At 49.5% G+C, this 26,901-nt stretch overlaps 1 protein-coding gene across 1 annotated transcript in view; it reads left to right on the top strand.

Moving 5' to 3' along the window:
- Window positions 1-19,903, top strand: part of LOC144138792 (leucine-rich melanocyte differentiation-associated protein-like) — a 44,114-nt gene extending 24,211 nt beyond the window's left edge. Inside the window, exons 2-3 of the mRNA XM_077671262.1 lie at window positions 17,119-17,351; window positions 18,730-19,903. Of these exons, the coding sequence (XP_077527388.1) occupies window positions 17,119-17,351; window positions 18,730-19,036 (540 nt within the window). The 3' untranslated portion in view covers window positions 19,037-19,903. The remainder of the gene's footprint in view (window positions 1-17,118; window positions 17,352-18,729) is intronic.
- Window positions 19,904-26,901: the final 6,998 nt, after the last annotated feature.

The following is a 26,901-nucleotide window of genomic DNA, read 5'->3' as shown; positions in this document are numbered from 1 at the left end:
TGCCAGCCTTTATTCCACACAGGTGGTAAAATGAGGGGGGGGGGGGGAGAATTCGTAGCTTGGGCTGTTGGGCGATTAAATTACTTTGGCTCTTGATAAAATGATCACGACAAAAGCAGAAGTTCCGCTTCAGCTCTCAGGCTCCCATGCTGTCACTCATGAAAACTGAAAGGGGCCCTGAAAGGCATTTTGAGCACACTAAATGAAGTAGCGCAATCATTAGATTGGGTCGTCAAGGTCATCTGGGCCAAGTATTACTCTTTTTACGTGCAGCGGAAAGCTCACACTTTTGTTGCAAAGTTTGTCGCTTTTTTCTCACCCTTTCCTTCGTGTTTTTGGACGCCGCCATCTTCACATGTCTACATCATCGATTCCCAGATGTTCGTCATGAGCTAGACACCCTGCTATTGAGCGGCTTTTTCACGCACTTCCGGCAAAGAGATGAGTCGTCTGCACAGCGTCGACTCGCCGGCTGATCTGCCAGGGGAGTGTCGGAGTGCTTGAACATTTTACGACAAACGAAACAAGTGTAAACAAACGCTTAACCGTTCGTATTGAATGCAACACGGTCATAACACGACATGGATATTCTCTTACCGGAGTACGTTCCATAAAGAAAGCGTTGAAGCCCCGTGGCACTTCTTTCGTGCAATCGCAGAGAACGCCCTGAGCCGAATGCCCGGGTTTAACGGATACATTTTTTTCCACTTCAAAACAATCCAGAGATGCGTTTCGAACGAACACAACGTCATAACATGCGTTGCAAGTCTGAACCTAGATTGACAGACGATGGGTGGCCTCCTCCTGCCCGTCGTAAATTCGGCACTCACCTCGCGCGCGGTTTGCGGGGACGAACAGCAAGTCACTTAACTCTGGCGCGCAAGCCGAGATCGCTTTTAGCCACGCACACTGCACATACCCCATGCGAGGTTGAGTCGTACGTCGCTCGAGAAAGATAATCCAGACCATGGGAAGCACTAGTGTCACTAAATAAGGTTTATTTAGTGACTCTAGGAAGCACTATCCACCCGCAGAAGCACAACGTCGCATTTCATCGCGAAACAAAGGCGTCCACAACACACACACACCATCGCCTCCTGTAATGCCAAACGCATCTCACACTTCCTAATAAGAGTGAGTGGTACGCCTGCAGTGCCCACATGTCGCGAGGTGGGGCCCCGAGCTGAACCGGGATCACGCAACCGTAACTGATTTTTGGGGCGGTTTGTGCCTTGTTGCCAAGGCAACCGATGTTTGAGATCGTCAAAGAAAGGCGCTCGCTCCAGCGCTAGAAAGCTCAGAGCCGCGCCGGAGCATGTTTTGCCAACGTTGCCGCTCTCCACCACGCGTCGCCCCAAGCTGAACTGGTCGCATGATTGAAGCGTTTTGTGCACGGGTTCTGTATCGGTTTAAAATGTCTTTTTCGCATGGCTCCGGCAGGAATTAGCACCACCGCAAAATAAGAACCGCCATCAGCGGGGCCACATCTGATACGGCGCTTTTTGGATAAACAGTGCGCGGTGCATGAAAGGGACCGAGCGCAAGATCCTCCCCAGCGGCTGCGAGTTCGCCGCCGATTAAAAGTTACGTGCTGCACTGCAGCAACGCACACCGCGAAAGGGCAAGGCCAGGCCACCGCACACATGCGGCCAGATTTTTCGTTCGCTTATCCATCCTTGAGCGGAGTGCGGAATTCATGGTGTCAACAAAACTTGCCCGTAGCAGACGGCAGTCGGAGGAGCGTAAAGGCCGACCTCCATGCAGCGAAATGTAGGCGAAAAGGCGGCGAACGTCTCCCGGCGGCGGCCGCTTCGCCGCCGGCGTCGAAAATACGGCTGTTCGTCGGCGATCTACGCGAGCTAGATGTCGAACGCGCGGCGGCGAACGCGACCGGAAGCGGCAAACTGCATTTTGAGGCCGCAGCCAATCACAGCCTCGTACTTCGTTGTACTTCCTGTCCTGTCTTCCATCGGCGGCGTTCGCCGGGTCACGTTGCATGGAGGTTGGGGTGGACGAAAACTGAGCGGCGCGTCAAACCACGGCGTCCGCCGCGCCAAGTTCGCCGAGAAACTTCGCTGCATGGAGGTCGGCCTTAATGCGGAAGTACGTCACCGCTGACTAGCGCAGCATCATGGGAGGGAGTGCTGCGCGCCGTCAACAGTTGAAAAGAGGAGGAAACGCGGCGCGACGATAATGCGCGGTTTTTGATTTACGATTTCTCCGCTAATACTCATCGCTTTAACAAATTTCTTGCGGGAGGAGATTGCTAATACATTGCCTTATTTGGTTACATGTACATCCATGCATCGGCGGAAGGTATTTCAGGACCCCTTGAAGGCACAAAGCTCACGGTTACTGAAGGAACGTGTTAACTGCCGCGACGTTTCCACGGCCACACGGTGATCGAACTCGTACGTGTCTTTTTCTCCAAAGCACACGTATCGAGGTGTCTCTCCGTTAAGGCCGGGGTGGAAGCCGTAGTCATTGAAACCACGGAAAATATTTATAGTGGGATAAATGAATACTAGTACTAGTTTTATTCGTACTCAGACCGGGTGGAGCCAGGCTTTCGAGCGCTGTAAAAAGCGCTCAAGTCAATGTAGTCTGTACCCAACCTTTGAAGCGTCCGACGAGTTTACGTAGCCGCCAGGTGCAAACGTCATCTGCGCGGAAGTGCTTTGAACGACGGTACTGTGCTCTGTGCTTACGAAGCTTAGGATTTCGGTATGGTTGCTTTAAGAGCATCGACATTTGGATCAAATTTGGACGAAGAAAAACATTAGTGCAGTTGGTCTTGAAGTTGAGCTTTACGAGCAACGTCAGTCATTGTAGCGGCACGCACCGGTGGGCGACGTTAGTGCTCAAGGTGCGACGTGAGGCCTACCGTCGGTCCATTGAATGGCCGCGTCTCCGACACGCAAAACACGGGACGCTTCACAAAACATGTCTCAAAAATTGATCGTCATAATCGGTTTATTTTAAGCGTCGTATTGAAACAATTGGGAGCCCGATTCTTAATAGTTCTGCGCGTTTACTTCGTTTTTAATTGAATAGCGGTTGCAATACTTTTATCCCGAAAAGAGAGATCAAAACGGGCGCCGCCGCTTCCGTGAAACGGTGGTCGTTCCGCCGTCTTGGGCTTCTCTACTTCACAAGCGGCCGCTGCAGAAGAACTCTTGTTTTTTGCGCCCGGTCCCTTCCTTACTCCTTCCTTTTATTCTTCTTGCGCCCGTCCGCTGCCAGCAGGCCGATCTGGTGCGCAAGGATGCGCAGTCGCTGACGCAGTCGCTGCACCCTCCTCTGCCGTTCCTCTTCCCCGTGTACTCCGGGTCACTAGACGGGCTGCCACCCGAGGAGGACTTTTACGTGCAGCTGCTGTCCGAGTCAGCATCTTCTGCCTGTGGCGACGGTTGCCATTTCTTCGACTGGGGCTCGTGAGGCATCTTGGCGTACAGCAAGGCGAATAAAGTTCGCAACTCGATGGCAATGGCAATCACCACGTGCTCTGGAGGGCTGTATCTGCGGCAGCTGCTGAATACCAACCGAATGTCCTCTCCGTAAGCCTCGGGGCTGTCGTACTCCCGGTCGTCCATCTTGTGCTTCACCGTCCCCATGTCCATAGGGTGTTTGATGACCTCATAGTAGTCGCGCAGCCCAAGAAGCTCTGCATCCACTGGTTCTGGGAAGGGCAACACATGTTCATTGGCGGGAAGCCCCTTGAGGATGGCGTTGCAGAACTTCATCTGCTCGGTGAGCTTTCCCGTTGTCTCGTAGTTCTCCTGCTGGGTGGCAGTCAGGTGCTTGATCGGCTTCCTGCAGGGTTGATCACTGTCGCTGCGCGCCGAAATTTCTTCCCTCTTGGGCTCTCCTGGCCACCCTGCCGACATTCCGAAGAGCAGTGGTTCCAGTGGCGGCGTGGTGGCGTCCGCTCTACTCTGCACAGAAACGTTCACCGTAAAGGACGCCGGCTTCGGCAGGGCCATTTGCAGGAGTGACGGACGGGCGTTGCAGTCGGTTGGACCTGCAGGTGGTGATGGTGGTATCAGTGCGACGGTTGGTTGGTTCGACGGTTGAGTTGCAGGGCCCGAGGTGCAAACTGTTGGAAGGAATGCGTGCTCGGCACCACGCGCATGACGTCAAGGGCATGGCGCGAGGCGCGGGAGAGCTTTATTCTCTTTGCAGTGCGGTACACGTGCGAGTGCAGGAGAGTGTCCCACATCCTCCACTCTCTAAAAAGGCCACGGTACAAACCGCGATGGCGGAAATATGCACCGACCACTCTTGCTGTGAATATGGTCACTGCTTGTGCACAACGGGTTCCGCGGGACTGTGAGCTTCTTCTTTTTCTTCTTCTTCTTCTTCTCCTTCTTCTTCTTCCTCCTCCTCCTCCTCCTCCTCTCCTTCTTCTTCTTCTTCTTCTTCTTCTTCTTCTTCTTCTTCTTCTTCTTCTTCTTCTTCTTCTTCTTCTTCTCCTCCTCCGTAAATGAGCTGCTAGATTGCCACCCAGTGATAATGACGCCGCCCTAGATGCCAGCGCCCCCTGCTGACGATGATCACTTGAACACGGCGTTTAGGAGGTGCGCACCAAAGACGCCGGAGCATTTGCGCTGCTGTCGACGTTTCTGGTTTCAGGCACAATCCCGCCTGGGCCTTCGGGCTATTTGCCGGGCGCACCGCGTTGTACATTTTTTCCGCACGCCCAAGATACCCAGGTGGTCTATATCACTCTTAGTCGTCCACTCGGTGGACCTTAAAGGATAAGCCAAGCGGTTTTATTAATCCTTGGCCGTACAGTTGTCGCTCCGTTTATGCCGGTTGAAGCTTCAGTGCGTTAAAATCCAATATTAATGATAAAAATAGGGATTTTACTGTGATTGGAATATTACTAGGTAAGCGTTAAATTTCTCTTAATTTTGCGCTGATGAGCACGAAATTGCTGGTTCGATTCCCGGCCGCTGCGCCCGCTTTTCTGATGGAGGCGAAGAGCAAGAACGCCCGTGTGTACGAGATTTCGGCGCACGATAAAGATCCCCAGGTGGTCAAAATTAATCCGGAGCCCTCCACTACGGCGCGCCTCATCACCTGCGTTGCGTCGGCGCGTTAAACCCTATAATCAATCAATCAAATCAACTTTCTCTTAATTGGCGCTTGATAATTAAGAGAACCAATGCTCACGCAGTACGCCTCAAGCGATGCAAGTCGCTGGAGAGATATTTCTTAGCGCAGGGACGACCCTTGCAGCACCGGGGGTGTATGTCACTGTTTTTAGATGCAAAGCATCTCTTGCTCTCGGCTCCGCCGTCCGTCGTCCGTCGTCCATCCATCCGCCGGCCCAGGAAGACACCGGCAACACTGCCGCTCCAGGAGCCCTTTAAGGGGAAGCGTGCTCGTCTCGTGCCGGCCCAGGAAGACACCGGCAACACTGTCGCTCCAGCATCTCATGGTCGGGGCTATGTCTCTCCGTTATTGTGGCGCCGTCCACACCCCCACTGCGCATGCTCGGCTCATCTCAGGCCGGCCCAGGAAGACACCGGTAACACTGTCGCTCAAGGAGCCATTAAAGGGTAAGACACCACCGGGCGTTCAGCAAGCCGATCGCATGCGCAGTGGGGGTGTGGGCGGCGCAACGACAAGGGAGGGACATAGCCCCGTCGCATCTAATAAAATTACACCATCTTCCCGTAGGGGAACCCTGAGTAGTATGCGAAACAGCCATGGACTCAATGCAATTTCCCATTTCGTAGTTCCGGTAAGTGAAAAGTGTGGTAGTTACATGGAAACCAAACTGTACCCAACCTAAGGGAAACGACCAACTGAAAACTAATGGGCCCTTGAATCGACCCCATGGCTGCTTTGCATACTACTCAGGGTTCCCCTACGGGAAGATGTTGTAATTTTTTATTGCGCCATTTTGCCACAGAGCGTAAGTAACAAATAAACAATGTTCCTCAACAGGGCACGGGCAGATGTGGGTGCTGGTAGAAGAGAAAGAAATAGCTTGGGAGCTGAGTTTTCGTGACAGAGGAATTCAAGCAACCATTTCCGGGCCAATATCCCTGAGTTGGTACGAGCCATCTGACTGGTACCACCCCCAGAAGGCGTATAGGCGTTTCCTAGTCAGCACAACCAAGCGACGCATGGCGCCATCTAGGGACACGTTTGAAAGTATGTCCGCGTGCATGTGGCCCTCAATTTAATCGCTCAGGACCGCATGGTCTCGTTGTGTAGTAGTTTCACTTTTTAGAAGGAAACATCTTAACCGAAGTTCAAATCCCGTTACCGTTTTTTTATTTTCACCCTGTGGGCATTTGCTGAACGTACAGGTCTAGTGAAAATGACCTAAATCAAGTGGTCCGTGTGCGGGGCGGACATGCGTTGTGATTGAACCCAATCCCCCCGCTGGTTTATTTCCCCTCCTCTTCCTCCCCTTCCCCTGCACGAGGCGTTCGACCTCTCCTTCTAAATAAATTCATTCATTCATTCATTTTCAAGGGTTTGTCATATTTGAATATTAACATTTTTTATCACGCATACAATCTTATTTATGACATCTTTATGCATTAAAAATGGGATTCCGGGTACTTTTGTTGCTTTTGGTCAGTTTCAGCTACTGCTTCTTGTACGTTTTTGCGGGTTTTCCCCCTTTTAGGTCGGTTTCGGATACTTCTGTTGAATATTTTCCTACACTGTGGTTTTCAACTATTGCAGGTCCGTTTCTGCAGTTATTTATTTCAGTTCGGGTGGTTTTGTATGCGTTAGGTACGTTTATGCTGTCATATAACCCCCATAAGCAAGCTCAGGAGACGGCTGGCTGTACTGACTAGGAAATGCATATACGCCCACCAGAAATACGAGACTTGGTGCGGTGACCGCTGTGCTGTTGTACGCTAGCGGTAACCTAGCCTCTTCATTGCAAGTAGTGTGAATACACTTTGCATGGCATCCTCGCCTCGTATCAATACGTTCAATTTCCCAGCATCGTTATCTCTATCCTCCTCCGTCTGTTTAAATGTCCTCCGTCTCCAGCGTCTCGCAACATCCACTGGAACCGCAGCCTTCGTTTATTTTACACCGCTGGGACCCCATTCTCGACTTTCGAGAATTCTCAGTGAATTTGCATTCTTGACGGGGGGCTTTTTCTAATTGTACTTCAGCTCTATGACGTGCTTCCTGCTGACAAGGTGGCTGTGTGTGCCTTCGCTGTTTTGACTTTCCGTGAAGTTAAACGCCAATCAATTCTAAGGGCTAATCCTTTTACAGCGAAGCCGCATATTGCTAAGATTCGGTGGATTGGTGCTCTTCCTCGCTAAAGAGGCGCACGCATACGAGCGTCACCTCTCTTTTGTGTTTCCTTCTTAAATGAGCCATGAAGACAAAATACAAGTTTGGTTCATTAGAACGGCTGCTTTGTCCTGATAAAAACGATACCAATTTCACCATTAACTTCCAAAAAATAACGAATATATTCAAGAAAACGTGTGGAGCTGTGGCGACTCGCTAGGCAGTTTTCGGCAACTTTTCTATGACGTCACGGAATCTTGTTTGGGCGATTGACGGCGGTCGAACTAATCAATCGCCAGGACACATGACTGGACGATTGTAGTGGAGCCGCTAGTTCCGTTTGATCGAATCACTTGAATACAAACGTGCACCTAACCCACTGAAAATTATTCTTTTAGTGTTGGCCCATATGACGTCACTCGCGCCGATAACGTCGTCACTGTGGCGGAAAATTTGAAAGTCCTTAAGTATTTTTGCGTTTTCATCGGTTAAAAAACGTCTGTCGTGGACGGAATGAAGCTGAGTGAGGTACTGAAGCCTAACTCTTTAAAGTTAAACAAAGTTGTATTTTCTCTTCATGGACCCTTTAAAGAGCTCCTGGTGTGACCCAAGAACTGAACATACTGACACATCGGCCGAAGACGCAGGCTGTGAAAATGACGAGCGCTTGAGCTTGTTTTATTTGCCTAGGCAGCGCTGTGTTTTATGTTAGCCAAGATATCTCTAAAAAAAATGCAAAGTATTTGTGGGTTATAGTTGGGCATGAAAACACTTCGAGGTATTTCATGGAGTAAGAGGTGCTGAGGCTTTCTTAATCTTTTCTATTTTTTAAGCGAAACATTTCTTAAACAGAAATCATTTTAGGATTTCGACGCACCGAACCTATCAGGTGGGCTGTGAGGCGCGCTGTAGTGTTCGACTGTGAATTAATTTTGACCGCCTGGAATGCTTTACATGCGCCGAAATCTCAACGCGCGGGCGTTTTCGCTTTTCGCCTCCGTCTGAGAAGCGGCCGCCGCGGCTGCAAATTGAACCCGCATCCTTCTTACCAGAGCAGCGGCTTAGCCACTGAGCCACCACGGCGGTAAAGTGAGAAATGCTTAAAAATCCTGAATGTTGTTTTATGCATTGGTATGAATAATGACTAAAGCCAAGCCAAGGCGCGCACTGAATTTCGCGTACTGAAGATCCACCTGGGCTTTGAGGAGCGGCATGTGTACGGCCACGGATTTTTTAACAACCTTATGGTCTTTCCTTTATCTCACGGAGTGGACGACTCGGGCGGATATCGGCACCTTAGGAACTGAGGCGTGTGGTAACGTTTTGTACAAAGGCGGTGCTGCGTCCGGAAAACAGCCCTCAGGCTTCCAGCAAGCAGAAACGTCTTCAGCAGCGACAATGCCCCCCGCCTTTGACGGGCGCTTCCCAATCGACACAGTCAAGCGATTATGTTCAGCAGGCGGCGCTGGCATCTACGGCGGCGTCATCACCTCTGAGCTGCACCTGCTGAGTCGGCCACAGCTCACAGATAAAAGCGGGGAAGAAGCCACTGAACTGGGCTTATAGTTTAGCACTGCGAAGTCGGGAGTTCTGGTTTTTAAAGACGCCTCCCGTAACGAATCGGTATTCGTTCAACAAGCAACAATACCGTGGGTAACGAATTACAACTATCTGGGCATATAGATAAACGAAGGCGAGGCCTGTTTACAAACTCATGAAGAGCATTTAAGAGTGAAGCGAAAAAGACACGCCTCTATCTTGAAGCACAGAGCACTATGGGTATGTATAGCAAATATGAAGTAGTGAGAGGAACCTGGAAGGGTGTAATGGTACCGGCACTCACGTTCTCAAACGCAGTAGTGTGAGTGAAATCAGAGATTCAATCTGGGCTGGAAGTAAATCAGGGGGTGGTAGGTCGATTGCCATTAGGAGCACACAGTAAAACAAGGCAGTGCAGGGAGACATGGGATGCGCCTCCTTTGAAGTGAGAGAAGCACAGAGCAAAATATGTTTTGAAGAATGACTTAGAAAAATTGATGACCATAGATGGGCGGCCAGAGTGTTCGACACCTTTACATGAAACGCGTGGACACACAATGGAGGAGGAGGAGAACCAGAAGGCTTAGGACACGGTATATGAAACATGGAAGCGCAGGGGAAACGACCAAGAAGGCAATAAACAAATTGGCTCCAATCCACGCAGTGAAGGCGGTTGGAAAGCAAAGCTTTAAACAACACCCACAACGATTGCCCATGCGACGTCACTTGAATTCACACACGTGGCTCTACAAAGAGCGAAACCAGAGAATCGGCCAGCCGTTACCTGGAATTCGCGGAGGCGGAATCCTGAACGCAGCAGCGTCGGCCACGGCCGGGCTAGAACGGCGGACGCCGCCGCTGTAGCCCGGCCGTGGGTCGGCAGAAAAAAAAAAAAAAAAAACGGAGAGGAGCGTCTTTAGAAGGGTGAGACAGCGGAACCTAGCCTTCCTGATGTGTTAGCTCGGGGCTACACCACCGCGCGACACAAGCGCAGACTCCGAAACAATTCGGCTTGTCAGCTTAGTGATTCCCATTCATACCGATTTAAACTAGTTAGTTTAGCAAGTTTGAGAGTTGCGAGAATTTCGAAGGAACTCTTATACTCGCTATTTATCAGAACCAGTTGCTCCTTTCGCCTTTTGCAATACCTCTTAAAACAACCGAATTAGTAGCGCTTATCTATGGACCAGATGTCTGTACGTTGTCTCTACATTTTGTTTTCTCGCCCTGCAAACCAATACATTAGCGCATCTGTACCGTACGACCACTTCATTCCGTCGGGTCCGGGTTACCGAGGAGGTGCTGTCGAACAAGTTAATCAAGCCGCACGGAGAAGGCGCGCAATGGACGTGAAGCTGTGCCGAAACAGGCCCAAAACAACCGTGGCTAAAGCAGACGACAAAGCAGGCGGAATGGTTCCCGCCGTCGCGCCCACCGGTGCTCAGGGAACGCTGGGTAATAGCGCGCTTTCACCGCGCCATCTGCACTGTGCTCCGTGAGTGAAAACCGCCGTCCCCCTCTTCAGCCACGTGAGGAGCTTCTTGTCCCGCACGCCGTGAAGGAACCATTGGCTGGTAGAGGTAGAAAGCTTTGCTTTAAAATGAAGTGAAAGAATCGGGGACAACAACGTGAAAAAAGAGGATGAACGCAAAGAAGTCCTCAGATATCTACAAAAACGGGAAGTGGGACATCACTAGTGAAAGGTTCTTTGATTATACCAAAGGGAGTGCATTGCTTTTTGAAGCTCGGGCCGGTTGCTTGCGGACAAAAATGCTTATCCACGCGTCGGTACAGGAAGAACCGTGCGCAGGTTGCGGCAGGGAGCCAGAAACAATGCAGCATATTGTAACGGAGTGCAAAGGTATCCGTCCAGTTATCAGTGAGGAAGACATCCAGCTTCCAGAAGCCCTTGGCTTTATGGTTAACGGAAAATCAAATTTGACAGCAGTAAAGGTTAGTAAAAGGAGGTTAGAATCTTGGTGGAAAACTGGCAGAGAAGAATCTGTTAATAAGATATGCGAACAAAGAAGTCAGGCTATCACAAAAATTCCATAAAGATTTCTTTCTTTTTCTTTTTTGGCGAGGTGATTGTACAGTAGCGTTACGATTAAGGTCGCTGTGCAACGCCACCCCGTTATAAAGGGGAAGCCGCTAAGCATCATCATCACCCTGCAATTCAGCAGCTCGTTGGCACCATTTCCTTAAAAAAAGAGCAAGAAGGAGCTCTTTGGTGGGAACGTCGGCACCTACTCGTCCAACCGAACACCCGTCGTTTTCAGTCAAGCAAATGGCCCTCTGTAAGCCGGGGGCCTCCAAGGTGGAAGTTGCTGTGAAGAAGACAGCCGAATGACCACGTTGCCACTGGAGCTATTGTCCCTTCTTGGCTTCTCGGCAAGGTGGCCTGGAGAGCCGAAGAAAGCGAAAATTTCGGCATGCCCCGTGAGCGATCGACCCATCGAGAAACCGATCAAGCGCCTGTCTGCCGCCACCCAACAACACAGCTACAAGCTAATGGGGAAGCTCGCCGAACAAAAGGAGCTTCTCGTCAGTGCACCCGCCTGACCCTTAGGCGAACCAGTGGATGCGCAGCTACTCGGGCGGCGCGATTACCACGAGATCATCAAGCACCCTATGGACATGGGAACAGCCAGTCGAGCAAAAGATGGACAACCGGGAGTACGACAGTACAGATGCCTTCGCAGAGGACATTTCGTTGATATTCAAGAACTGCTACAGACACAACCCTGCAGAACACGAGGTGGTTGACATGGCCCACAAGATAGAGACATTACTCGAGTTGCGGTACGCCAAGATGGCCGATGAGCCCCAGGCGAAAAAGCGGCTGCCGTCGCCGAGGGCAGAAGATGCTTACTCGGACAGTAGCTGGACCTCGGAATCCAAATCGGGTGGCAATCCGTCTAGTGACTCGGACCACGGGAAGAGGAACAGCCGAGGAGCCTGCAGCAACTGCACGAGCGACTCCGCGTGTTGCCGCAGCTGAACGCCCGGCTCGCAAAAAGTGACCAGGCGCGAAAACAAGGTTGGTTCTGCAGCGGCCGGTCATGAGCTAGAGAAAGACATGTCCGCAGAACCATCATTACCTATACCACAAAAGCGGCAACTCGCGTTTTTGTATTTCTTTCTGTTAAAAGATTGCGGAAGCACGATTTAAAAACGAAGTAAATACGCCGAACTATGAAGAACGATGAGCCCATTTTTTGAACACGGCTTCTAAACTAAACCGATTATGACGATTAATTCGTGATGCATGTTTCGTTAAAGAACATCCTAAGGATCAACGTAAAGGTTACGTACTCTTCGGCGAGAACATGGTACGTCAGTCACAAGTTCCCACAGTGAGGTTCACCGTCAACCAGTACACCCATTGGCAAAATTGCTCATTTGCGCTTAGTTGCGGGCAGCGGTTGCCGTCGTAAGACCTCCAGGGAAAACGCTGGGCCTGAGCCTACACGTACCCGACTGTTGCCGCTGTGAGTCTAGCACAGCGATGCGTGTATCCAAGAAGCGCGCAACCGCAGCGGTGTAGTGGACAGCGCTTCATGCGCTCGGTTCATCCTGGTGCACACCCTAGGCGATGAGTCAAGGTGTGAAGGAAATAATTTGAACGCAAGCACTATAGTAAAGTCGACCTCAGGAAATCTGTGCCCGCTCTGTGAATTCTGTGGGCGTACTCTGAGCCTACCAAAGGGTCGCATACCACAAATAGTCGTATACCGGTTGCAAGGTATTGAACAGCAACCCTTGAGCTTGAACGAACGCTTCCTTCACATGTATTCCGTGTTTGGGGCAGCAAAATGCTCTTTCAGAGCCCACGAGCGAGAGGGAGGAGGGACAGATGCAAGGCCTTTATTGAAAACGAGGAGAGGTTTCCCGGCCTATATTCGCCTACATACTACCCGGATGAGTAACGGGGACGGAGGTGTGAAATGCCTAAGAAAGAGCTTCACAGGAAAAAAAATTAGCAGTGGCCTAGCTCGGCTATGACAGGATATACGTAGCGTGAGCTAAGGTTCAGCTGGTTATTCTTAGCTTTCCTGGTTGTCTAGGGTTAGCTTTATTATCATGCTTACGGCTACTTCAATGACACACACACACACGGTATACGAATTATGTGACACATGCATATTTATCAAGCGGCTCCGGCGCAGCGTCACCAATCGCCCCAGAGCTAAGCTGGTTCCACAGGCCCAGGCCGGTGTTGCTGCGACGCACGAGCCATCGGTTCCACACCCGGCCACCCTTTGCATGATGATCAAGTGGGCCGGTCTGCCACGTGCGGGACGGAGGTCGGGGAAGACGCTGGGCGCGAGGTGTGTGAGAGACGCCGGGCAGGAGCAACGTTCTGTGCGCCGTGTGACGTCACTGCTCCTCGCTCATGCGCAACACGGCTCTCCAGGAGCCACGCGAAACTGCTCAACCTCGGCCACTGTAGCTCACGCTACAAAAATAACTGGTGGGCACTTGGCGCGTGATGGCGGACTTGCACGCATTTTTTTTCTTTTGAGCTCGCGCCAGATAATCTATAATTTCGAAATTTGGCTCTTGTCATCCAAACAAGAGAACAAACTCTTTACAGCTTGGCTCTGTTTCGAAGGGCAAGTCCATGGTCCTAGAAAAACATTGAGAGTTATTGGAGGCGTTTTTTTGTCGCAACCTTACGCGAATTTGAGAAACAGGCGGAAGTTTTTTACTGGACCTAAATTCGACGCCGTCAAAGGTATTATACGATGTATTTTACATCAGCTATGGGAAGTTCATTGCGACAAGTACTTAAATGTATACCGTGAATTTGAGCAATATTGGGGTGGTAAGCAGGAATTTGGCTCATATTTAATTAAAACACTCAAGCTGATGCGGCATTCCTATAAAAACTTTATTTAAATTGGCTTTCAAGCATGGTGCGATTGAGTCTTGGTGGAAAAGGCATTATAAATATGGAACAGGGCTTCCAAAATAGTGGAACTACACACGGAGAGCAAGTGAGTCCACTTGGCCCCATTAGCAGCGTTTAGAATTCCTCCCTAGGATAATTTTCGTTGGCACGCCTGAATGCACTCACTCAGTAAGCAAGCTTTTCATTGCTTTGCCATGTATTTCGAAAACGCTTCACAAAAAGGCTGCTCATATCTTCTTCTTCACCTTAATGAAGTTATTCGTACCCTCATAGGGGTTGGACGTTGGAGGGAGGGGGCAGGGGGAAACGGCCTAGGCTTGTGAGCGGCGGATATTTAGTTAAGTACTAAAATGGTAAACATGGGAGTAAAAAATAAATAAATATAACCATAGTTATTAATTGCGTGAGGACGGGTGGGACGAAGTGAAATCATTGTATACATCTATCAGTTTCATTTCGTTTACTTCTTCTTCCGGTCACTTCGTCGTCAATATCTGGCGACAGATCTTTCGCCTATCTGTTAATTTCCGTCTGAATTCATAATAAGCCAGCTCAGAAAAGCGAAAGAAAACAAAAACTTCCGAAAAGACCCCCGAAACGGTCTGAACAGTCAAGCCAAAAGTACACTCCCATTGGGAAAATGATTTTGGCTCATTTTGATCCGCGAAAGAGCAGGATCTTACTCATTTTCGATACGAACTACGATCTGCGTACACGTTTTCAGGGCGTTATCTCCACCATTCCCTTTCCAACCCTTTTTAATGGGAATGTTGCCGAGTTTTTCTTATCACTGCAATTTTATCCGACTTAGTGTCCGTTTCTAAATCTGGATCATTTCGAAAGAAAAAAGTCTCATTTGTCCTTGTTCAAGGCGTTTGATTTCTTTGAGGAAGTGGGATCTCGGTGTCATGTATGTCGCACACTCTATTAAAATATGTCGAACTCTTTCAATCCGGGAACAATTTTAGCAGTATGGCTTTGTGTTACTCCAAGGCGAAAAACATGTAAGTGTTTGTGTACCCTGAGTTAATCTGTAGACTACCCGCCGCGGTGGCTCAGTGGCTAAGGCGTTGCGCAGCTGAGCACGAGGTCGCGGGTTCGAATCCCGGCCGTGGCGGCCGCGGCGGCCGCTTTTCTGATGGAGGCGAAAAGCAAAAACGCCCGTGTGTACGAGATTTCGGCGCACGTTAAAGATCACCAGGTGGTCAAAATTAATCCGGAGCCCTCCACTACGGCGCGCCTCATCGCCTGCGTTGCGTCGGCGCGTTAAACCCTACAATCAATCAATTAATCTGTAGACTGTAATATAGGGTTTAAAGGTTAAGAGGGCGCTGTCTCGGCAGCCTTGACTGTTATTATAGTAAGTCGAGTGCAAAAAGCAATGGGTATACTGCAGTCACTTTGTAAACGGTTTCTTCCAGTTACCGCAAAACGGTCGGCGTTGAGCGGTGCGGTCAGACACCAGGCGTAAAAGAGTAAAGAAAGGCTTTTACGGACTGCTTCATCGGCTTCTTGGTTTTATAAGGCGCTATGTCCAGGCACCAGGCATCTATTCCAGATTTACGCTGTGTCCAGTAACGCAGGTTAAGCGGTGAAGGTCTTAAACATCGCAGGCTGAAATCTAGCGGTGTAAAACCTACTTCTCCTCGATATTAGCAGAACTGCCTTCGAATTTGGGATGATGCTCCAATAGTGCCGAATGGCCCAGGATGTAAACAACTGCTTCGTGACCGGCATACCGCTCGGCATCTGTCGATGATGTTTGTCGCTCTAGACAAAATGAAAGTGTTCATCCATTTGTGCTACGTGCAATCCAGAGGAAGAGCTCTGCAGGGACGGTGAACCATTACTCAATATAATCGCTTTTACTGAATGCGTTCTGTACATGTTGTCTGGAACGATGTGAATAATTTCTGACTGCAGGGTATACTCCTTTTAGTGCTAATTCCTGGGATACCACACTGAATTTGTAGGGGAGCATGGTTGCAAAGATGGAAATGTGGCAGCATCATTTGTGGGGGCTGGGTTAAAACCGACAGTGGTATGCTATGAATCGTTTGGGACAATGCAGAGCTACTGAAACTGAACTTAGAGACGATATGACTATGAAAAGCCTTTATACGATATATAAGAGCTTTTTGTTGTGCAATTACTTTAAGAGGCAAACAACGCGCCTCTGTAACGGTTCTGATCCTAGAAGATGCCTTGGAAAGTCCAAGGCAGGAGCGTAAATTGATGTCTCTTGCCGTCTCAAGGCTTTTCTAGCTTGTCTCTTATTTTCTGTAGGGTAGGGAAGCTGCACATAGCAAATAGGTCCTGCGCAGCACGACCATTGAACGGCATTCACTGCCCCAGCGCGGCCCACCCGCACAACATTTAAAAATGCGAGCGCCCGAAGAAAAGCGGCTTCGTAATGACCTTTCGTGTTGCGGTCGATTAGAATTCCCAGAAATCTTTAAACTCCTGCATAAGTATCCGCCCGCCTAGTATCAATGGATGGCGATCCATGTTTTTTTCCGTGTGGAGTCTTGGCCACACTCTTATCTGGAGACCATTGAACGCCGCCCGTTGTGAGGCAGCTAGAGATGCTGTGGAGGGCTCGCTGTAAATGCTTACGCGTATTTCGCAGTGCGCGAGAAGGAAATTAGCCAGATATCTGTGTATAATGTGATCTTTACTCCACGCAGCAGGATTTCTATGAGTGAAATGAGGGTCAGGTTGAACAGCAACGGACTTAGTACGGCACCGTGTGGTATGCCCTTTGCTACAGCGTAATAAGAAGTGGGGTTGTCGGGATAGACATAAAAGTGTCGCCAGCCAAGGTAGTCCGCCGTCCGGTAGTCTGCTATCCTTCCACCAAAGACATGGTCGTTAAGAGCGTCAAGAATTTTCGGTAGAATACCGAATCAAAGGCGGCCTTGATGTCCAGGAAAGTTGCTGGGATTTTGCAGCCAGGCCTAAGTGACTATTCTCTCGAGATCACTATAGAGCGTGTAACTCGGATCTGCTTCGACGGAGGCCATAGTTTCTTTCCTGGTCTGGGGAAACCATGTTATCTCGGAATGCATCTTTTCCACTAGCATTACGATCTAGCTAAACAAGTCGATAGACTCGAATGGTGCATGACTGGTTGCCGCTTCCATGGTTTTACAAAAGGAAGTATTTTCCCAAGGCTTTACTTGGAGGGAACTTTCCTTTTTTGCCACGCTGAATCTGAAAATTAGGGTGAGGAATAGGTAGAGAATACAAAAAGGTTAGGGAGCAGAAACCGTTACCTAGGGAGTCCAAACAGCTAGACCAAAAGGCTTGGCGAGAAGCCAGAGAATTCTAATTAGCGTTATTAATGTCATAAACTGGCTCCTTACTCTGACCAACTGTCGCAGCTGCGCGAGCTCGTGCTGGACAACAACGAGCTTCGGGACGCGTCGGAGTTCCGGTACAACTCGCAGCTGTGCACGCTGTCGTTGAACAAGAACCACTTCGACAACCTGGAGCACCTGGTGTCGTGCATCGAGCAGTGCTACCCTTCTCTCACCTTCCTCAGCCTTCTGGGCAACCCGGCCTGCCCCGACCAGATCAGCAACCCGGACAAGGACGACGACGACGACTACCAGAGGTACGAGGGATGGTGAAGCGTTTATGGTCACGAGTGGGTGGAGCAGCAGGGGTACTATCTTGCGTGTTAGTCTTGAAGTGATCGTATTGGGTGGTTGTCGTCCCTAGTGCGGGATGGCAATGCCTGACGCAGCACAAACGGCCTGGGTCACCAGGCACAGTACCCGGATAATTGGAGATCTTTGAGAGAGGCCTTTGCCCTGAAGTGGGCGTAGATAGACTGGTGCTGCTGATGATGGAGGCGTGGGCCCAACAAGGCAACCGCGAGAAGTGAATGGTCTAGGACGGCGACGTCGGCTGCAATGCCACACGGTAGGGAGAGAGAGAAAATATTTTAATGAGCGCTGAAGTGGCAGTGCAACCTAAGTGGTGGAACCGAAGTGTTTCTCTAGTCGTCTTCGCATGGCTAGTAGAATGATCTGGTCCTCCATCCAGCAGTGTTGTGCATAGGCCAGGAGGGGAAGGGGGAGAATGGTGGTAGGGCTTGGTTGTGTACGAAATTCCACGAATATATTTGTACCGTACCTCAATTGCGGCAAAAATTGCACAGGGTACTGTATGTCTGGTAAAATGGTAGGAAAATAACTGCCTTAAATACCCCTATACGACGTACAATTACCATTATATTACCAGCACTGATCGTAGAAAAATTGTGGATTGCGCATTATCGGCGCATTTAGTCCACTGCACAGATTCTCATCAACGCATTAGTAAGTAGCTATTGATAGCCAGCTGGGGAGAAATGTTCAATCTTACCACCGGCGTTGAACTACTACACAAGTGTAGCATTATTAGATGGTGGTAGAAACATATATGATCTGTTTTCTGAAGTGGTTCTTAAGTCCCTGTGACCGCCAAAAGGAGATGGACGTTTAGTTGACTGTTGGTGTTAAAGTCCTCGTACAGCTCCGAGAGGGGGAAGTGAGAGAAAAGAGTCGGAGGGTTTGGCTTGTGTGTATGCCCTAGAATGAAGGTAGATTGTCCACTTGACAGCAATTGTAGCATTCTGCAGACTATCTGTCAGGGTGTGTAAAGCGGAGCCGAGTCGGGAGACAGAAAGTGTTGGTTTGGAGCAGGCGGAGGTTTATTTTGTCTTCTCTAGGAAGTTTTGTATGTGAGGCAGGGTGGAGTTGCCGAGTCAGTTTATAATGCTACTCATAGTTTCCTGGAAAGTGACCACTGGGAGGAACGCCGGTAGCTCTTCTGCAACCTGCGAGGTAAGGGAAAAAGCTTGCTTATGGACACACGTATTTCCTTACCTCAGATGCATACCTTAGAAACGGTGGGATCAAACATCATGACACATGAAATGTGTGTGCGTGCGTTTGTCTGCGTGTGTGAAAGACGTAAGCTCATGCACCTGCTTTCCCTCCTTGCAGGTACCGTTACTTCGTGATCCACAAGCTGCGGCACCTCAAGTTCCTCGACTCGCGCGCCGTGAGCAATGCTGAACGGGCCGAGTCCCGACGCGTGGGGGCCTTCATGCGTGTCGCCAGACCTCCGCTGCACATCGGGGCCATGTGGACGGACATGTCGGACTCCGAGGACAACGGCCACTCCCGCTTCACGCCGCTGCCACAGCACGGCGTCGGGCAGCAGCGCAAGACCGTCTACGGCATGCTCAAGTACAAGTACACCGGAAAGCACTCCGAGGGCAACCGCTTCATACGCAACGATGAGCTCTGAACCCCGACCAACTCTTAACCACTGAAAACAGATCGAGGCGGTGTCTGCCTATGATCTGGCTAGAACTATAATTTGACAAGCTTGACATCCCTTTCTCGCATTGCGGGAAGAAGAGTGACCAATGCAGCCTTTTGCAGACTCTTGAGCTTGTGATCCGAAGCCAAGCTGTGGCATCTTATTGTGTTCGCATGGTTTTTGATGACATGTCCTGTGCGAAATGTTGATGTACTATTTGAAATGATTGCTTTACCAGTCGAGATTTAAGTGTGGTGTAATGGCGGTTTTCGCTATACCTTGTGAGATTAGAAGCACGCGGAAAAGAGAAAATAGTTTTCAACCTATTCCTCGGGACGTTGGTTATATACCGCTCAATTTCATTTAGCATCCTTTGTTTTATCATCCTTTATTACGACGTTTCCCACACTCACTCCAGAACTGCAGAGCAAAAAAAGAAAACCACCCGAAAGCATGAGGGCATGTACGCAGATCTTCATAGTCGTTGTGAAAGTTCGTAACTTTTGACCTTGTGCTCTAATGACTGCGACTTGTGCAGGTTCGAATTGACCCAGTGTTTTGACAGCTTGCGTTAAAAGGAAAATATCATCTAGTAACTTTTACCATAGCGACTCTTGTACCGTTAGCGGATAATATAAAACCTGTCTATATTTGTTAATACGGCACAAGTAGCCTGTGGTTCTCGAAGCGACGAGTCGGTTTTTTACAATAGAGGCGTACGGTTAGCGAAACAACGGCGGAGAAATTGCAAGATAAGTAAAGTAGGAAAGTGAGGACATTACAAACTTTCAGGGTGTTAGGCAATGTAAGCTGCCAGTGTTGTGCTTTGACAATAAACCCTGTCCTCTCCAGGTTGTGAATTTTGTGTTTTTGAAAAGCGAACAGAGAAAGCGAAAAAAGAAAGGCTCGTGATATAACCGTGTTTTCTGCATTCACGTGTTACTTTCGACAGACGATTGTTTATTACAAGAAGCTTGGCGCACGCAGATTGGCGCGTGTATTTTACTGAATAAAACGGAGGCGTCTTTTACGCCAGATTGAGTGTTAGTGCATGTGTTCCTTCAGTGTTTGCAAAGCGGTTTATGTGGAGATAATAGGTTATTGCTAAATAATTGCTAAATAATTTGGCTGAATATGTTTGAATTTGGCGCTGAAATTTTTGAAGTCTGAAAGCTGGCGACATGTGTCTAAACGTGACGCTACTGTATCTATGCAGCTAGCTCCTTCTGCTGCAATACGTCTGTCCGAAAAATGCATAATGGAGTAGCTACCCCTTCTCACCTCACGTACAGTTAAAAGAACCTTGCCGAGATGCCTACTGTCATTGTTGCCAGTATTCGTTGTGGCAGCATACCTATGGTTGCTTGATTTGAAAAGTTCGGCCTCAAACGTTTTAGGGCCCTATAAGGAATACAGTTTCGGTGCCAGTTGTTTCGAGTGATGCCCTTTCAGTTTGGGATAGAGAGCGCATACTCCAAATAAATCGGTTGTATGCGCCTTCACAAAAGCCATGAAGACAAAATACAACTTTGTTCAAGGTAAAAGAGCCAACGTTTTCTAATTCACCCGGCTGCAGTATAGCCGTAACAGATATTTAAGGAAAATATGCAAAAAATATTGATGAACTTATAAATGTGCATGCACCGCAGTGGCGTGATACGGGAGGAGTGAAATTGTCAGGGCGAGCACTAAAATATTTTTGTCAGGGTGTCTTGCATTGCGCGCTTGCATTGGAGTGACACGACCAAAGGGAACCAGAGGCCCCGCTACCACCGCCCAGTCTGGTTTCTTGGTGTCGGCTTAGTTCGGCAGCTTTGAAACGCACAAAGATTCTCTGTCGCCATAGACGTGTATTGACAACGCCAACAGACAGCGCATAAGACATTGCAATGCTAGGCAGCACCGTGCCATGCGCCGTATCGGAGACGTGTTGCATAGCGTCTGCTTTCTATATTCTGCTTTCACAAGTAACCGGCTAGCGAGGCCCTTCTTCCCTCTATCCCGGTGGGTTCCAGAAGGTCGATAATAGAACGGCAGCCATAAAATCTGACAGAGGGGGAGTAGATCTTTCCATAGGCGTTGCAGAACACATCGCGAGAGAATATATGCCGATACATTTTAACAATACCCCGAGTGACTTTGGCCTACAGACACTCCGCAGTGGCAAAGGCATATTGCTGCTGATCCCAAAGACGCGGGTTGGGTCCCGGCCACAGTGGACGCTCATGTGACGGAGGCGAAGGGCGATAACGCCAATGTATCGAGCTTTCGGCGCACGTTAGAGATTCCCAGGTGGTCGAAGTTTATCCCGAACCCTCCAATACGACGACCCTCATAACCCAGGGGTAACTTCAGCACGTACAACGATTGCTTGATTGATTGATTGATTGATTGTAGGGTTAAACGCGCCGACGCAACGCAGGCGATGAGGCGCGCCGTAGTGGAGGGCTCCGGATTAATTTTGACCACCTGGGGATCTTTAACGTGCGCCGAAATCTCGTACACACGGGCGTTTTGGCTTTTCGCCTCCATCAGAAAAGCAGCCGCCGCGGCCGGGAATCGAACCCGCGACCGGCACGTACAACGAGCCAATTTTTATCTAATTTGACGTTATCAACCACCAAGGAGGTGAACCTAAATTTAAAGGAACAATGTTTTTTCTTATTCGTCACGCTGGCATACTGGCTCAAGATACGCGCTCCGAACTTATAAAATTGAATTCTATGTTTCCCAATTACAATTTGTGAGTATCCTAAAGCGTTGCATGAAAAAACATTTTCAAGTGGCCAATAAGTTCTCTCAATCGTCAGGACTCAAGGTATTCCCAGGTGGCTATCGCTCAGCGATACTGATAAACGGGGGAGATTCGTCAGCTCTCAACGATACTCATCAGCAACATTAATCTCAGATTATCTCAAAACGTTTGCGTGAACAGTAGCGGGTTCGCAATTACACTGCAGTTTCTCATCTCTTTCTCCAAATTTTTTTAAATCCCCGTGATCATTTGTGATACTTAATCTCCGGCAATTTACGCGTTATTTACTAAGAATCGGTGTTATTGGTCCGCTCTAGGTAACGCGCCAGCACCGTCATTCCGTATTCTGCTATTCGAGACACCGACAATTTTCCTTAGTTTTGGCCTGTAGCGCGATAAGGCGTTATCTTGCTCGTGTGTTTATCTTTGTAAAATATCTTATCGTGTACTTTGTCACAAGACATGGGCACTACACGTGGAAAAGGTCAGCGGTCTGCGGTACGACCCTTCGCAGTTGAAACTCAACTGCGCACGTTCAAATATATGGGTGAGTGCGTGTACCCCCTTTGCCAATATTTTCTAGGCCAATCCAAAGCCCTCTCGACCACAAAAAATAAAAGAATAAGCTTTGACTTTAAATGTGACAAAAATATTGCATGATAGAAAGAAAGAAAGGTGTTTTCTCTATCTTTCCGGCATAAAACGTCTCTGCCTCGGTGGGGACGCAAAGTTGAACATACATCGAAGTTTTTGCAGCCTGCGCACTTTCGCCTCGGCCTAGATAAGCTGGATGAAAATTGTGCATGCAGCGTTTCCCTGCGTAATGCGAGTGGCACCAGTTTGTTTACACGAAGCAAATAAACCCAATAACACACACACAGAGAGAAAGCTCTTTATTAAAAAAGAAAGCCGAGAGGTTTGCCAGTATCACAACACTGACATGCTACTCAGCGGGGCCATGGGTAGGGGAGGGTAGAAAAGGCCCTATAGATAACAGGGCGGAAGAACGAGGAGAAAAGAAGTAAGGAAAAAAGCACACTACGTGGAGTTTGTAAGAACAGTTCGATGAACATCACGATCTCCGTAGTATGTCAAGTCAGTTCAGTGACACCGATCTCGTCCAGGTATTCAAATAACGCCACTAGTGCTTTGCGTTAAGCTGAAGGGGAGGGCCATGGACCGAGGAGTACTTTTAAGCTAATTGGTCCTGGGCGTAAGCGCTCGAGAGAGAGAGAGAGAACGAACTTTATTGATAGCCTGCAAACGGTAGGGCTACCCTAACATGGGCGCCTAGTTACCGCGACGTGGCCTGGACGTCGTCACGTCAGCGCCTTTAAGATTGCATCCGGGTACTATCCGCGGGTCGCGGAAGGTTTGCGCCCTCCCCCGCTGAGTTCCCCGGTCGCTGTCTAGCGAGGGCCGCCGCGACCTGTTGGACGGCCTGAAGTTGGGTGTCGTAGTCTCTACTCCGCGCTGCAGCTTCAAACTGCGGCGGGATCGTTGTCATCGCACTGGCCTCACACGGATTAAGTTCGCAGTTCCACAGGATGTGGACCGAAGTGGCCCGTTCCTTCGCGCATAATCTGCACACGTCACTCTCATACACCACTGGGCATATATGTTCAGCAAGCACTGGAGTAAGTAATGAACCGGTCTGTAATTGTCTGTAGAGCACTGCCTCCGATCGGGTGAGACCCGGGTGTGGGGGCGGCATAGTTCTCCTGCGTAAACGATACCATTTCACAACGTCGTTGTAGGTGGTCATGGGATCCTTGCTAATATCGAAGGGCTGCCACTTCGAGGGTCCGGCACTCATAGCCGCCGCGCGGTTCGCCAGTCCTCGCGCAACAGCGCTAGCGCTCGATCTCCTGCTCCAAACAGCACCTTGCGACTATGTAAGCGGGGCACTCTAACAGTAGGTGTTCTACGGTTTCCGGCGATCCGCAGTTATCACAGTACGGATTCGAGGTTGCACCGAGTCGAAACAGGTATGTTTCCGTGAGCGCTGCATTGAGGCGTAATCGGTGGTATAAAGTTTCTAGTCCGCGCGGAAGTCGTTCTGGCAGCTTAATCCTGAGCTCGTGGTATACGTAGTGCAAGAAGGCGTAATGGTGCTCTGGAAGAGACCAGAGACGGTTCCGCTTCATTAAAACAAGTGCCTTCGTCATAGCTGAGACAACATGCTTGGTGAAGAAGACCTTCCTCCTATTATGCATGTGAAGACCCCTGCGAGCTGCTTCATCTGCCTTCTCCTTCCCTGGAACACCATAGTGGCCTGGAATTCACTGAAATGCATTTGGTGCCCAATGTCTTTGGCTAGGTGGTGCAAGTAAGTTATTTCACGAGAGGCGTGTTGGTGAATGTTGAATGAAGCAGTCGTTGCGCAGTAGACTTTGAAGGGCTGCCTTGGAATCGGGGAAGATGGTCCATTGCCCCGGCGGTTGGCGGAGAATGTACCGGATGGCTTCCTTGATGGCGTGAAGCTCGGCTGACATTGATGACGTTTCCCGCTCAAGACGATGAGAGAACATCTTTCCAGTGGACGAGATAAAGATTCCAGAGGAACTGCGATCAAGCGTACATGTTCCGTCTGTAAAAATTTGGTTTGTGCCTGAGTATAGCCGGATAATGTGGCCGAGTGTCAATTGTAACTAGCCGCTTTAAGGCATATCATTTCTAGAGCCAATTCTCGGGATGGTGCATCTAATTTGCAATGGCGAAAGGGTGCAGGGTGGGAAATAAGACGACATTGAATTTGGTGCCTGGGAGGGAATGGAAAGATGCAATGTCTGCAATGTTTGACCAAAGCTTGAGTTGCCCATTTTTTATCATGCGCGCTGTTGTATCGGTTTCGGCGTGCATCCGATGTCGCAGATGTATCCGTACGGTATCTTGGAGCCTAATCTCGTCCAAGGGCAGACAGCCAGCTTCCGCAACAGTACCCAAGAACGACGCCCCTCTGGGAAGTTCGAGGAAGATACGAAGGCAACTGTTTATTGCCACATCTAGCTGTTTTCTGCTTGTGAGTGACAGATTTTGGGGGGACAGAGAGACTAGCGCAGTACGCCGTCGATATAGATTTGTAAACCCGAACAGGTTCTCATGCAAAGCATCTGTTTTAAAGAAAACTTTTATACCTCTACCAGCAAACGGTTGTTTCGTGGCATGCAGGACAGGAAACTCCCGAGGCGGCTGGTGAGGCGGAGGACGGTTTTCACTCACGGACCACAGCGTAGATGGCGCGGCAATAGGGCGCTATTACCCAGCGTTCCCCTCGCAGTTCTCAAACTTACGAAACTTTTTCGTTTATATTTGTATAAATGGGAATTACGAAGCTCACATTCCGCATTGTTTCGGTGTCTGCGCTTGTGTCGCGCGGGGGTGTAGCCCCGAGATGGTACATCAGGATAGCTAGGTTCCGCTGTCTCACCTTCCGAAACATATGCTCCTCTCCGTTTTGTAGCGTGATCTACACTGGCCGAGGTTGAGCAGTTTTGCGTGGCTCCTGGAGAGCCGTGATGGGCATGCGCGAGGAGCAGTGACGTCACACAGTGCACAGAACGTTGCTCGCTGCCCGGCGTCTCTCACACACCCCACGCACCCAGCGTCTTCGCCGACCTCCGTTCCGCACGTGGCGGCCCGGTCCACTTGATGATCATGCCACGGGTGGCCTGGTGTTGAACCCATGGGTCGTGCGTCGCAGCAACACCGGCGTGCGAATGTGGAACCAGCTTAGCTCTGGGGCGATGGGTGACGCTGCTCCGCAAGCGCTTGATAAATACACATGTGTCACATAATGCGTACACCGTGTGTGTGTGTCGTTGAAGCCGCATTAAGCATGATAATCAAGCTAATCCTAGACATCCATAAAAGCTAAGAATAGCCAGCTGAACCTTAGCTCACGATACGTACATCCTGGCATAGGCGAGCTAAGCCACTGCTAATTTTTTTTTTTTGTTTAGAGGCACGGCCATCTACAGCGGCGGCGTAAGCCGCTCGAGCCCGGCCGTAGCCGACGTTGCTGCGTTCGGGACGGCGCCCCTGCGAATCCCAGGTAACGGCTGGCAGAATCTCTGGTTTCACTGTTTCGAGAGCCACGTTTGTGAATTCAATTGAAGTCGCATGTGGAATTGTGGAGGGTGTCGTTCACAGCTTTGCTTTCCAACCTCATTCACAGCGCGGATTGGAGCCAATTTTTTCCTTTGTGCACTCGCTACACATTAAAGAAACTTTCAGCATTCTCAGCGCATATAGATGCATTATCGCAACCTCCGTCAACCACTGTAGCAGTGTCTCAGACAGTCTCGTCACCACTGGAGTAGGGGGGCCGTGACAAGCAACTTCTTCAAACCTGGCACTACTACGCGACTCAGAAGCCACCAGCCCTCGCCGAACTGAAAGCAGCTTCGAACACCTTGAAGACTACGGCAGGGAAAAAAACCACAGTGATTGCAACGGGTTGAATGCATGCCTTCACGGACCTTGGAAAAGTGCTACATGCGGTACCTTTATCTCAAGCCACTCACTCGAAGGCCGCAACGCTCGCGTGAAGATATTCGATCCCCAAGGACGTCCACTCCCGGACAGCAACAGGCGGACGCGTTGACACCTCAATGTATACCTCGCGTCAGGCATTAAATACCTTTATTTCTGCTGGACGCCTTTAACGAGTTTGTCATCGGCAAAGACCAGCCTCGGTGCTGCGCATGCGCACTTTTTATTAAATGCGATAGTCGTGCTTTGGCTACCTAGCCGCGGGAATGTCTGCATGTCCGTCCCTCGTTTAAGCTGCCCGGTCAAAAAGTTTAGACAATACTTTAACTACACGTTTAAATGTGCGAAACAAATCTAAACTGATTAAAATCTACATGTCAGCATTTTTCAGCACAAGAAATTAGACATAATCAAGGCCACACTTAAATAAAGAAATGATGCTATCCCTGTTCTGTTAACTAAACTAGACGTGAGCGGGATTTTTATAATAGGAAATGAAAAATACACCCCATAAAACCAGTTTTTAACCAGGGTGCGGAACTGAAAAAAAATGCCGGTTTGGTTACGGTTCGGGTTCCGGTGAATTCATTTCGTTCCTGTT

Source organism: Haemaphysalis longicornis, unplaced genomic scaffold (genome assembly GCF_048455015.1).
Source record: "Haemaphysalis longicornis isolate Haplotype H1 unplaced genomic scaffold, Haemaphysalis longicornis Haplotype H1 scaffold_5, whole genome shotgun sequence".
In the NCBI taxonomy this organism is placed as follows: domain Eukaryota; kingdom Metazoa; phylum Arthropoda; class Arachnida; order Ixodida; family Ixodidae; genus Haemaphysalis; species Haemaphysalis longicornis.
The sequence above is the reverse complement of the archived record's forward strand: the minus strand, read 5'-3'. Positions and strand labels throughout refer to the sequence as shown.